Below are 13523 nucleotides of genomic sequence, written 5' to 3'. Positions count from 1 at the left end.
CTTCTGTGGAGCCAACACATAGGTAGGTATCAAGGAGAGAGAGAGAGAGAGAGAGTGTGTGTGTGTGTGTGGAAGGGGGATGGAGGAATCCATGGCCTGTGATCACAATCACAATCACGATCACGATCTTCTGAACATCCAACCCCCCACTGCATTTCTGCTCAGCCTCGCCGATGACGTCGTCTGCGTGCTGCAAAGCCTCGTCGAAACCCTGAGCGCATTCTATGAGGAACTGATGAGGAGCCCTGGAGGCCCCGGCGGCGGTGTTGTATGCGTCATGATGCCTACCCTCGAGTCGGTGCAGTTGGTGTGCCACCAGCTCCATGCTAACCTCGCCGCCCTCTGGCCCTGCCACAAACAGTTTGTTGCGGTCCTCGGGCGCACCGGATGTGGGAAATCCACTCTCCTGGTAATCATAATGTCTATACATTTTACATGCACATATACATGTACCTACGGATGCATGCGTATTTCACCCTGCTTCTTTCGGCTTGATCACGCTCCCTTAATTCATTCATTTTGATCCTTCATATTTACATTGCAGAACCTTTTGTTGTCTATGACATGTGCTTCTGGTCAGACATACATTCAAGGTATCAGGTCCGACTCGGCTCGGGCAGTATTACGCGACAGTGCAAGGGTTTATGGCGAGTGCTCAAGGGCCCATTCACACCACCCTAATGAGTTGGAACCTGAAGATGCCGACCTTGAGAATGACAATGGAGGTGGAATTTCCATGCCTGCATGTAGAACAGAATATGTACCTCCCAAACTCATGGTTAGCGAGAAGCTCTCATTCAAAGATTTCCTTGGGATTTGTTGTGCTCGGGATAGGCAATCGTATATGAACAAACATGTGCCTCAATATGACCTGCATCCTTTCATCCTCCCAAATGGGCGGATGGGAGATGCAGGCACCACAAAGGTCACTTCTCTTGAATATGGTCCAAAATTTGCTGGTAAAGTCCGTTGGATTACCCGAAAGAAGCTACGGAAGAAACTTCGGAACCTCAGACAGTTTTTAGATAATACTGGTCAGGCTATGGAAGAGCAAACTATTGCGGAACTAAGAGAGTTTTGGCTGTTTGTACGCCAGCTTGTTGGCATACCAAGTTCTGAAGAAAGACCCACTGAAGAGCAAATCCATATGGTGATCGATGAATTGGGAAATAAACGAGGGCTCCTGGACAGAGAGGAATTGATCCAGACGGAGAATACAAAAGGGTGAATACCGACTTTTTTTCCACAAATTGTATTGTCACACGCAAAGGCTCTTGATCATATACACGTAACACAGTTAGACGCTTTTTGAAGGAGGATATTGCTAGTTGAATACGTAATAGGCACACATTGATTCTTACATTGAGTACTGATATTTGAAGACCTAAATAAGCACACATTGATTCTCGTGTGTCTTAGGCATAGATTGAGGCTACATTCGGAAAAGAAAATATATAATTCTTAATATATTAGAAATTTTCTTGGTTGCAACCAATGCAAATGTTTTTTTTACCCTTTATTGTCCTTATTTTTTATACCATCTAATGAATGTAATGTATGGTTGTAGGAGCACCATTGATCGGATATTTGTCCGAGAAGGAATAAGAGAGAAGTTCTCTCAAGACCTCGGGAAACTCATCGAAGACTTATCAATACAAGTTCCAGTATCTAGCTTCGAAAGTGGCATAAGTCTACTAGATGTGCCTGGCACTAATGATCCAAGGGTTTTGCATCAAAGAGAAACTAGAGATGCGATTGATCGGACATCTTTAATCTTGCTTGTGCTGGACAAGTCTGTGATTGATGTGCAAACTGAAGCATCACTTGTCGATAGCGTTCTTCTAGAGAGAATGCTGATAGATGAAACTGCAACCTGCAGTCTAGTTGTTGTGGGCATTGCAGAGAAAGACATGAAGAAGGGGTTGTGCCCTAAGGATCTCGTGGCTGGATTTGATTCAAAGGACAATATACTCATAAGTTTGAAAAAAATATTCAGGAAGATTGTAAGTAGATTGGTGAAAAGCAAACGTATTGGGGCAGCTCTTGGGCTAAAGAGAATAGACAGCTTATTTGCAAGCTCAATATGCCTTATACCAGTTCTTCCCTTTTTATGTGCATCGCTTCATCTAACGATTTCTAATCCTCAGCTACACAAGATGGCCTGTGAATCGAAGGGACAAAAATGTTGTCCTTTGTTGATGAATGAAGAGGAAGTTAGGGAAGTTTGCAAAGAAACAAACATACCACAATTACTGGAAAAGATACACTCTGTTCGTGTGCCACCAACGTTAAACGACCTTCAGCACATTATTAATTCTACTCAGCAAAGCTTAACCTTTTTGGCACAACCAACAGTGGTAAATAATTTTGCTTAAATTTTTATGTGGCAAGCATGGAATTTTTGTTTTGTCTATTTTTATGCATGGTAAGAAGATTAAATATCTTTATGATGATATTCTTGTGCTTTCTGTTCCTGCAGCCAGATACATCATACATTGAATTTTTGAAAACCGAATGTAAACGATCTACAAGAATAGTTGCAAGAAGTGCATTCATTAAGAGCTATCCAGATCAAAATCTAAACATGGATCGTTTAGAATATCTGCTAGGCAAATGTGCCGATGAATGTCGACTGACACCCGAGGAGATTAGAGATCTCGGTGGTTCAATGGGGAACAAGTTGCTATCTGAAATTCAGACTGATCGTTTCTCATTAGGTCCATTTATAATTCGTGGGTTTTGTCCAGAAGTTGTTGGAAAGAAGGCCAATGAGCTTGTGCACATGATCAACAAGGATTCACAAGATTTTATGGAACAAGCACTCGAGAACCTCAACTCTATGAGGGGTGATGTAGCTTTGATAGATGCACGTTTTGAGAAGGTCTATTCTGTTCTCCTAGAGCCCTATCTGTTTCTGTCTAAATTGGAATTTGTCAATTTTGTTTTGGTTATTGTCCTGAGTGCAGATTCTTCTTGCTTTCTTGCTATTGCACAATTTGACCATAAGTCACACAACAGACTTGAAATTTCCTCCTCCATTACAATCATGTGTTCTTAACATTTTGACAGGCAACTTGCATCTAGTTTTGAGCATTGAAAATTATCTTCCATATTGATTGATCTTGGACTTTTCAATTGAGATCCAAAATGCTTGAGATATAGATGTAGACTATAGTTGTTATATCCAATCAATATAATTTAAAATATAAGTTTGTGATATGTAATACTGTGGCCTTTTTTTGTGACAGATAGCTGATGCTGACATGCTGGCTATGGCGGTTAACCTTCATGTTCAACTTCGTGGAAAATGGGAACTATCCTTGAAACGCCTTCGAGCAAAGTATTTCTGTGGTGGCATGGATGGAGGCCTCCTTGGTCAAGTGAGAGAAGCTTTAAGAAAGGCATATTATAGAGGTCTTAAGTATCTCTCAAATACCCTCATCAAGCAATGTAATAAAGGCAGAAATTTCAGCGAGACTCTTCAGAAAGTTCTAGAAGGCAATGAAGTTGCGTTATTCACTGCAGATATCGCGAAAGCTGAGATAAAGAGAGCTGTTAATGCATTTTGGAAGAATCTCCTTGAAGTCACAAACAAGGAGATTGAATTTCTTTGGACATCGTGGCAAGTGGACATAAAAAAACTCACAGAAAGTGCTTCAGGATGTTTAATTGCTAATAACCAAGCATCAACAAGGGAGAAGATAGAACTAATAGATGATCGGTTGAGATCCCTCCATGAGAATCTTGCTGCAAAAATAAAGGAATTATTGTCCTTGAAAGAAGTGTCGGATGATCCTTTTAGTCATGCTCACCGGTTTATTGATTATGGTTATCGTTTACTGCAATCCGATTCTTGCTTGTTTCCTACAGATATTGTGACCAATGATGATGCAAAGGGTAGGAACATTAGTGCAGTTCCACCATTCACGGGCAATAATTTCGAAAATGATGGTTTTGTGTTATCTCAGAATAATAACGGAAGAAAAGATTTCAAGAGTTCTAATTCAGATGGTATCAAGAAAACTGTGGATGGTCAGAAATGTGCGAGCATGGGTGTGCGTAAGCTTGATAAAACTAGCCGGAAAGCCCAGGTTCTATCAGAAGATGAGTCGCATAAACTTCAGAAAAGAGTGAGCAATATAGGTCGATCTAGAAAGTAATCACTCTTCAGGGAGAGTAAGCTCGGTAAAATTAACCAAAAAGCACTGGTTACATCAGAAGATGAATCTCATAAACTTCAAAGAAGAGTGAGAAACAACAATGTATCTAGAAAGTAGTCAGAAACCACGTCATACACTAACTTTGTGCACATACTAATCTTTTTCTTTTTTTTACAGAGCGGCTGTTATTATAATCCTCTTTTTGTTGATATATACGCATCATCTATTAATTTAGACGATAAAGAGATGATGCAGATGGTAAATTTTGAGTAAATGATGAATGGTCATGAGCACGAAACTCTGTTATAGATCATCGTCCAAACCTAACTCTATCATTCTACTGCTTTTATAACTTGATGGACATGATGCAAGCAGAGATGCAATTGATGTAGAAACACTGTTATAGATCATTGTCCAAATCTTACTCTATCATTCCACTGCTTTTATAACTTGATGAACGTGATGCAAGCAGAGATGCAAATGGTGTAAGGTAAAATATTTCATACATGATGCATCCATGCATTAGCACTACTGGGTTATTTACATATAACAAGGTAACTGATTTGAATAGAGCATAGAATGTAGCATCAAGGATCTTGATCACTGTTAGCTTTGTAAAACATGACTACCCAAAAATACATCAAATACTTTTGAAAATAAACTCCAAGAATACAAATTGTGTGATCAAGGTGCCATTGAGAGAACCATGGACAAAAAATATGCACGTCAACAGGATCTGGAATTTTAAATTCAATCATGTTGGTTTTAAAATTAAAAGTGATTGCTAGTAAAATTAATGCGATCTCCTTAAGTTCTAACCATCTCACGGCACAGTACAGTGAGAACAAATGTGACACCGACAAAAGAGTGTTAAGCATCGAAAGTTACAACACCTCCAAAGCTCTCATTTTGGCTCCCATTTATATGGCCCATTTCCTCTTACGTAATACATATATAGACATCTCCAAAATTAGTTCTCATGTATAGCCTTCTTTGCATTGGTCTTCTACTTCTGCATCATTTCCATGGGTTCTCTGCCATGGCACAAATCCTCCCCAAACAATGCCAGCACAAACCATTATCATGCCTGGATAGAGTAATTAAATTCGTGTGTGTTATCTATATTACCCATGAGCTCATGTCAATCTTCCAGAAAATTGCATCTATAAACATAATGCATATACATGCCAATGTTTTGACACTGCATTCAGAAATCCAAATTGAAGTGACATCTACATATTTAAAAATATGATTAAGATCCACTATGTAAACATATATAAACTACACGCACTCATATACATGGCAATGTCTCGTAAGGCATATTGAAATATGTATATACCAAAATCTGACATTCACCAGCATGCAACCATTCGGAGGAAAGTCCCGAGCACATCTTTTTCTCGCTTTCTCAGCTCTGTTTCCTGTTTGATGTGAGATGCAATGTATTGAATACCATTATCATTCACAAGCATCAAATCCGATTCAATGGTATCAGGTGTGAAACCAAGTTCTCGGGCACCCCAATAATGATTCAATCGGATTTTCACATCATCGGCAACTATAGTGTTCCCATCTTCCATTCTAATAATATGAGGATTCTCTTTAATAATCCCTTTACACAAATCTGCTCGATATATCGGCTTTTGCCTACTTTCATACCCTTTCACAAGACCCTCTGTTTCATACTTCCTTCTCTGATACCTTTCAATAACCCATCCATGGGTAAGGTCACCACTAGGGTTTCCGGCAAAGATCATACATTGTAGAAGTATCTGTGTCACATTGGGATTGTTCCTCTCATATTCTCTAATGAACCTTTGCAAAAAGCAGCTTTCTTTATCCATGGGAGAGAAAGGATACTCATCCACATCTATCTGAATAGCCCACTTTGTTCTGCCCTTGAAAGTTGCAAGGAAATGGGTATAAGCATTGTCCTGTTCAAAGTGGAATCCTTTCGTCACAGAATCTGGGAAGATTCTATGGAACCTGAGATAGGTCAAGATTCCTCCGCTTGTGTAGGAGGCGAGGTAAGGTTCCTGAGATTCTGCATTGTTGTGGGCAGTGTCATACCAGAATATGTGTTCGACCCCGGAATAGACCATGTATTCTATCCACTGTCGGCATTCATATGGACCAATCCCAAATCTATCTCGCCCAAATACTCTGTTAAAGATGACAGCAACAAGGAAGAATTGATTGATTTCATCGATACTTTTGCTGGAGTTACGGTTCCAGTCAGAAATTGGAATATGGCTAGAGTCGTTAGGTTTAGGAACTGAGCTTCCGTTGAAAACATGGCCACTTTTGTCAGGGATTGGATTAGAAGTAGATTTACTTCCCTTAACGTTCGCGAGAGCGTTAATTCCGTCAGAATCAGGGTCAGGCTTAGGGTTATGGCTAGTAACGTTAGAGTTAGGGTTAGGGTTTCGGCAGATGCTATAGAAGTTATCATGGCCAACTGATCGGAGCCATGGAAGCGGTTGAAGAGGGGTAGGGTGGACGAATGGAGAGGAGAAGAAGCCGGAGAGGAAGAGGTAGAGGAAGCATGTGAGAAACAGAGCAATGGCTAACCACAGACGTAGTGGGAGGAGGAGGAGGAGATTCAGAGAAGGTGGTCTTCTTCTTCCTCTTCTTGCTGGTGGTGTTCTTCTCCATCTGCTTCTTGGCCATGGCACCATATTCTTATTTCAGAGTTTATTCAAGATCCTCCATCTCTACCTTCTTCTACAGACATACATACCATGCAAATACGTACATACATATACATATACATACATACAGACAGACAGACAGACAGACAGACATACATACATATACATATACATACAGACATACATATACATATTTTATGCATTGTGTGTGTATCATTTATACATTTATGTGTGCATTTATTTATATGCAAACCTCGATCGATCCTTTATATAATGCAGCAAACCTCGATCGATCCTTTAGTTAATGCAGCAAACCTCAATCGATCCTTTAGTTAATGTAGCAATCATAGTCATAACCATACATATACAACATTAGGTGACTTTCACTTGAGTATGTACATATGCCCAGCGTCTCTAGTGGGGCCACACAGACCTAGGGATAGTTTATGATTGATTTTGTGATTGCAGAATGAAATATCTTAGCATGTTAAATCCATTCACATCCTAAAACGTGCCTAATGGACATTCTGTGCCACTTCACTATCCTGCTCTGAACATTTTACCTTTCGTAAAGAATGTACCCTCATCGAATCAAATTAGTGGTAACAAGCATCTAGAGTTTTTTGCGCACATTTTCATAAAGATTGAAATAAATCTAGAAATGTAGTCTCCTCACGTCAAATTAATGGTAACAAGCTTCTTACGTTCTTACATACCATATAAATGAGATGTCTTTAGTGTTCACTACCGTTTTCCCATTATAATGTAGTGTCAGATTTAAAAACTTCCTTGGATGCATTATATATGTATGTATATATGAAATATTTGAATGGTTCATGTGATACTTCATTTTCATTGTTTTTAAAGTAAAAAGCAATTGCATATCAATTGGACTTGATAAACTTGATTACATTATTTATTTATCTTCTTCCGATGGTCTACAGGTAAAGCCTGTACCAATCCATGATACAAGGCTATGAAGAAGAGAATATTCTGTAACATGTATCTTAACGCTTCAAGAGAGTATTCCTTCACAGCCATATCAAAACCATTACACTGTTCTGTGCATGTTATATTTTGAGACAATACAAAAACAAATCATTATTTTTCAAGAGACAGACTATTCATAACTCAATACCAAAAGAGTATTCAATTGATTACAGGGTAAAAAATCAATGTTTTAAATTCTCGTTTTAATCGAGCAAGGAATAAATAAGGGGGGTGTCGCATACCGACATTTCAAATCAACCGAAATTTGTCTTCCAACACAAATAGTTTTCCGATGATAAGCAAAGCAATTGAAAACTCTTGCACGATAAAACATGACATCTCTATCAACTCACACTGAAGAGGAAAACAAAACGCGGAGGATTTTGCTACCTGAAACCACATGTTTTCGCTGATGCGAGGTAATTCATTTCTGACGCTTATAGATTTTTGCCAAAAATGATTTCAGCACCACCTGTGTTATATCAATCTCTCTCTCTCTCTCTAACAGGTATATATTTTTTAAACAAAAACGGAAGTGGGAGTCTGGGAGTGTGACAGATCGCCAGTCTAATGAATATGTGTATTGTATCCACCTAATGTAACCTTGCTCTCTTAGTTCCATAGAGTAATAACATTTACAACAGTACAGGCTAAGAAAGTTTACTACTCATGACCAGACCTTCCATCCACAGTAAACAGTATTAACACTTGAAAATCAGTACACTTAATGTAAATATGCTTATACATTTCAAGTATATTAAAAAAAACTCCTTATTTGCAAAATTAACAGTATATCCTTCAGTCAAATCAACACCCTAAATCAAAGATATTTTAGAATAGACAATAACTTAATTAGTCTAATGTTCATAAATTAAGAATAATCTAGTAGCGTAATTCCCCTAAGACATGATTACTTTGCATATTAACAAAAGTTTCTTCCCGTTCCCCAAATTAATACAAACCCAGTTCCTAATTAAAGGTATAATTAGTGGATTAAGATAATATTACTACTAAATTTACGTTTCTAATTCTCCCAAATGATACATAAAAAAGATCTACTATTTCTTTCTAAGCATCTATACAATAAATAGTAGATATAAGATGAAAATCAACAAAAATTTCAAAAATACCTGATGTGCATGCCTAATTTCTAATTAGAAGCATGAGTAGCAGATTTAAGCTTCTAATTTTCCCAAATGATGCACAAAAAACATCTACTATTTCTTTCTATGCATATATATATATAATAGACAGTAGAGATAAGATGAAAATCAACAAAAAATACCTGAAGTGCCTTGTTTTCTTGGCTCTCAATTTCACTGATGAGTTTGGCATACACCTCATTTTCGTATTCTATGAAGACAGACTGCAAATTGGAACATCAAGTGATTTATAACAAATTTAGAACACAATTTACACTATTATTTAAGTTATTTCTCAATAAATTGCAAATGTGGCATTTATTTTTCTGAATTTCATTATTTATTAAGGTTAATTCTCAATATCAAAAAAAGCAATAGGGTTTGTAATTTCACCATTATTTCTAGAAACATCACAAAAAATTGATAATGTTTCGAGAACAAACCTGTAAATTGAGCTCACTGTACACTTTCTTCACTTCAGCTACAAATGCATGATCAGCCTTCCCATAACACTTCTATTGTAGTAATGACCACATACATTAAGCAATGAATAACACAAAATGCAAGTTATAATTCAGAATTCACAATATGAAGATAAAAGAAGAAAAAATTACCAGAAGCCGATGTTTTTGGTCTTCATTCGCTCTTTTCAGGGCTTGTACTATTAACCATGAACATTTGCTATCTTCAATATCAGTCCCAATCTGTGAAATCCGGTTGAAAATTATGCAGGATGTGTGGGGAGAAAGGGGGACATTTATGAGAACACCATTCATTGTTTTCACAATACCCCCAAATACCATTTAGTAGTTTTTATAAGTGCCAAAAAAATCCCTCATCTTCAAACTTCCCAAAATACTCCTCTCTCTACAAAAATTCTCAGCAATACAGTGAATGAGTGAGAGAGAGAGAGAGAGAGATTGTATATCAGATAGAGGTATTTTGAAATTTTCAAAAGATGAACATTTTGGGAAATTTTGTTGAAATTGATGGGATATTTTGATTAAAAAAAAACAATAAAAGGAGAATATTCAAAAACTCCAAATTTCAGCTTACTTTTCCAATAAACTCAGGGTCACCATAGCAATCAAGGTAATCATCCTGCAGATGATCACATACTATTGAAGACTTGCATAAATCAAATACCATACTGTGAAGTGTATATATTTCTTACTGAATATCTAATTAAACACTGCGATATATTGGATTGCAGAATATTATATAATAAAATAATATCAAACGTCATTTTAAGTAGTAGCAATGGATAGTGATTAATCAAATCTCATGAAGCATAAAATATACCTGGACTTGGAAGTAAGTGCCCATTAGCACTAAGATATCCTTTACAGTTTCATACTTTTCCAAACTTTCACCAGACATCAAAAGAGCACATGCAACCTATTTTTTTTAAAGTGGTAAGGAAGAAGTCAAAAAGATTTTTCATTTTCAGAACAAAAATAGTTTTTTCACTTATTTGGAATAAATAAAAAAAATTTACTTGTTCGGAACAAAGAACTTTTTTTTTTCTTCTCTGGAACAAAGAAGATTTCTTTTTTCTTATTCTGAACAAAGGAAATTTCTTTATTTTGTTCAGGACGTCCTAAAATATGAGCCAACAGGCTGAGAAAAACTAAAAACTTTTATAGCAAGAAAAAATAACTCACCGGAAGATAGAAGGAGTAATATGCTGTCTTGCATTGCACAATTTTCAAATATCTGCATATCGAGTCGGCAAAATAGATTCTTAAAACAACAAAATTCTGATATATTGGTACCTAATATGAACCAAATTACTAAAAGTAGCTATGTTCATTCATAGGAATAACTGTGCAATTCGTTCTGTTTTACTTAACACAGATATATCTTCAACGGACCAAAACTTTGATCATTCAAGCTTAGAGTGATATTTAGAAATTAGAGGAAAATGAGGAAGAAAACTGAAAGACCCAAAAAATGTATATTGAAAAAACTAAAAATATAATGAAAAACGACAAAACTATGATAAACGCCTAATTAATGCCATTGCTCAATCCCATCTTAAGCAATTATATGGTCTAATTTGTCATCATTCTCTCACTTTTGAGGGGTTGACCAGAGGAATTTGGAGAAATAACTGCCCTTTTTCTCATTATATATGCTATCTGTGAGATTACATTTTTAGTTTATCGTCGTGTGTCTCTCTTTGAAGGCATTGACCAGAGGAATTTGGGGAAACAAGTAGAACGTTGGAGCAACCAGGTGAATAAAACAAAAACTCAAAGAGTATTTCGGAGTTTTCTCCAGGAAATTTTGCTAACGTTAAAAGTGTAATATTCAAATTTGATATCCATGTAATGTACATTCTACAAGTTGTAATAATGCAGAGAAAGCCAGGTTACTGTACGTTGGAATCACGTATTTAGACAAGTCCACTTCTCCAGATGGAGTAGTTATCAAATCAAGCATCTGACCAGCACATGTCTGGAATTCTACCTGAAATTAGAGATGAGCATAGTTAGGACGCCCAAAAAACCTTCATCCACACAGTTTAAAAAAATCCAGATTTGCTCAGAAATAAATAAATTAAGAAAGACTATAGCAATGTCTCCATTGAGGCCAACGTGTCCTATGAGAACCAAGAATATTACAATCAAAATGTTAGGTGATATCTCATCCATGATAAAAAGAAAAGCTCATTGAACAGACATTAAAGGTTTAGGGTTTAGATTTTAGACATCTGATAATTGAGATTGAACCCACCTCATTAAAAAGGTCATTTAGTTCGATATAGTAAGCTTTGTTTCGAAAATGGCGCTTCAAAAATCTAAATATATGATTCCGAAGCATAATCCCATCATTTATAGCAATAAACCCTACCTGTAGAATACAAAACCTTGTAACTATGAACAGTTTTTTATAATAACTTCCATACTTTCAAGCTTAATCAATGCGAACTGAAGACTAATGTTAAGACTGGGAAAAACAACACATCTTATATAAACACAAAACATTTAGATGCTTTCTTTTACTTGGATATAATGAATCTGATCTTTATCAGTAATCCTTTAAAATTGTCAATTATATATTTTTCCTATGTGTACCCAGGAATACCCTTTATCTAGAAAAGAAAAGAAACGAAAACTCACTTTAGGGTCTCTATACCAACATGGTTGGCCACGACGTGTAATGGAGTTGTCCATTATGTCATCCAAGACTAAGAAATAAGCTTGAAGCTGAGCATAAAAATAAGAACAAGAGGATGGATAAGAACAAATTTGCAGCTCGATATATTCAACTAATTTTGTGCTAGAGACTCACCCATTCTACTGACCATCCAAGAACAGAGGCCAAGAATTTTTCCTCTTCAGTTAGTTCTTCATTTTTCAAATGCTTAAGACTATCAACCACCGATAATCCTCGATTTAGCTTTCCTGTATAATGGTGAGAATATAAAATGACAAGCATATTATATGAAAACAAAGAAAAATGTTAAGTTATTCAACATGACATTCAACGTCAATGATTCAGGAAGAAAAACCTTAAGGTGTTGAGAAGAGTAATACCTCCTGGTACATTGTAATCAACCATCTGCAAAGAAGAAGGAAACAACGAAAGTTCAGAGATTTTTACAGATAATTCTGATTTCATATTTTCATCTGCTATTAACAGATTTGATTCAAAATTTTTTATCTTTCTTCAATGAATCTGATTCATTTGTCATCTTCTATTCTTTTATGATCTGCCTACATTTTTCATCATCTTTCTTTTTATGCATGTGATGTTAATATTTCAGTTTTTTTTCTATGAAACTGATTCACTCTTTTCATGGATCTGATGTATTTTTCCTATCTTTCTTTTATACGTCAGAGTTCATATTTTCATGAATCTCATTTTTTTATTTCTTCTTTCTTTAATGAGTGTGGTACATTGTTTCGTCTTTCTTTTGTGGATCTGATGCATCTTCTTCATGTGATACTACCTCTTCAACACAATTCACGGATGCAGTATTTTCTATACAAATCCAGATGCAAAACCACTCAGATAAAAAAACAAAATGAAAACACATACAAAGGAAAGGAACTACGAAAAAAATGATAATTTCGAAATCCAAATTTTGAAACAAAATTGCAAGAAAAAAGGGGGGATCCAAAAAGCGATACAAATTACAGGTGAAAAAAGAGAGGAGAAAATCCCAAAAAATACAACTTAAAGATGCAGGAGAAAAGAAAAAACAAAGCAAACAAAAGAAACAACACTAACCTTCTCGACCCACTTTCTGGAATCATCTGTGTAGCTGAATGCCTCTGTATCTTCCAAGAGCTCCTGTTTCAGCTTCTGATAAACCTCTAGGAACTCTGCTCTGGCCATCTCTCTCTCTCTCTCTCTCTCTCTCTCTTCTATTAGTTCCAGTGTGCCTCTGTTCTTTTACTGATCTCTCTCTCTCTCTCTCTCTAGATGTATCTACATCCTCTGTTTTCTCTATATATATGTGACATGTCTATATGTATGTATGTACATACTCTGTATACATACATATACATACCAAGAAAATGTCTATATATAAGTAAGCCATCCAATGTCCATTGGTAATGTTAATAAAT

The 13523-nt window shown here is 36.3% G+C and overlaps 3 protein-coding genes across 4 annotated transcripts; 1 reads left to right on the top strand and 2 right to left on the bottom strand.

The window, feature by feature from the left end:
* The first annotated feature begins 87 nt into the window (after positions 1-87).
* On the top strand, positions 88-4592 carry LOC147848949 (uncharacterized). Its single transcript, XM_087337923.1, has 5 exons — positions 88-409; positions 545-1224; positions 1568-2357; positions 2480-2881; positions 3249-4592. The coding sequence occupies exons 1-5, from the start codon at positions 92-94 to the stop codon at positions 4158-4160; spliced, it is 3102 nt and encodes a 1033-aa protein (XP_087194049.1). The 5' UTR covers positions 88-91; the 3' UTR covers positions 4161-4592.
* An 807-nt stretch (positions 4593-5399) lies between these two features.
* On the bottom strand, positions 5400-6877 carry LOC147848948 (uncharacterized). Its single transcript, XM_087337916.1, has one exon. It carries the CDS (start codon positions 6836-6838, stop codon positions 5513-5515), a length of 1326 nt encoding a protein of 441 aa, XP_087194042.1. The 5' UTR covers positions 6839-6877; the 3' UTR covers positions 5400-5512.
* A 1065-nt stretch (positions 6878-7942) lies between these two features.
* On the bottom strand, positions 7943-13323 carry LOC147848947 (farnesyl pyrophosphate synthase-like). 2 transcript variants are annotated; one of them, XM_087337919.1, is made up of 13 exons: positions 13183-13323; positions 12486-12510; positions 12241-12353; positions 12069-12155; positions 11683-11799; positions 11327-11415; positions 10608-10659; positions 10246-10341; positions 10000-10044; positions 9558-9647; positions 9387-9458; positions 9087-9167; positions 7943-8273 (listed from the first exon to the last, which is right to left on the bottom strand). In XM_087337919.1, exons 1-13 carry the CDS (start codon positions 13288-13290, stop codon positions 8226-8228), a joined length of 1023 nt encoding a protein of 340 aa, XP_087194045.1. In that variant the 5' UTR covers positions 13291-13323; the 3' UTR covers positions 7943-8225. The 2 variants fall into 2 exon arrangements, with proteins under 2 accessions (XP_087194045.1, XP_087194044.1); XM_087337918.1 differs by having other exon boundaries at positions 12461-12510; positions 13183-13272.
* Positions 13324-13523: the final 200 nt, after the last annotated feature.

This window comes from Azolla caroliniana, unplaced genomic scaffold (genome assembly GCF_043228905.1).
Source record: "Azolla caroliniana isolate FFs.n. ecotype wild unplaced genomic scaffold, voAzoCaro1.0.p SCAF_163, whole genome shotgun sequence".
Lineage (NCBI taxonomy): Eukaryota > Viridiplantae > Streptophyta > Polypodiopsida > Salviniales > Salviniaceae > Azolla > Azolla caroliniana.
The sequence above is the reverse complement of the archived record's forward strand: the minus strand, read 5'-3'. Positions and strand labels throughout refer to the sequence as shown.

What these genes read in the sequence shown, in the direction of transcription:
- LOC147848949 (XM_087337923.1), top strand. Translation starts at nt 92, where the DNA reads ATGGCCTGTGATCACAATCACAATCACGATCACGATCTTCTGAACATC. An exon ending in CAGACGGAGAATACAAAAGG is followed by an intron (nt 1,225 to 1,567) that starts GTGAATACCGAC and finishes GTATGGTTGTAG; the next exon opens with GAGCACCATTGATCGGATAT. An exon ending in TAGATGCACGTTTTGAGAAG is followed by an intron (nt 2,882 to 3,248) that starts GTCTATTCTGTT and finishes TTTTTGTGACAG; the next exon opens with ATAGCTGATGCTGACATGCT.
- LOC147848948 (XM_087337916.1), bottom strand. Translation starts at nt 6,838, where the DNA reads ATGGTGCCATGGCCAAGAAGCAGATGGAGAAGAACACCACCAGCAAGA.
- LOC147848947 (XM_087337919.1), bottom strand. Translation starts at nt 13,290, where the DNA reads ATGGCCAGAGCAGAGTTCCTAGAGGTTTATCAGAAGCTGAAACAGGAG. An exon ending in TCTAAATACGTGATTCCAAC is followed by an intron (nt 10,660 to 11,326) that starts GTACAGTAACCT and finishes CTCGATATGCAG; the next exon opens with ATATTTGAAAATTGTGCAAT. An exon ending in ACCCTGAGTTTATTGGAAAA is followed by an intron (nt 9,648 to 9,999) that starts GTAAGCTGAAAT and finishes CGGATTTCACAG; the next exon opens with ATTGGGACTGATATTGAAGA.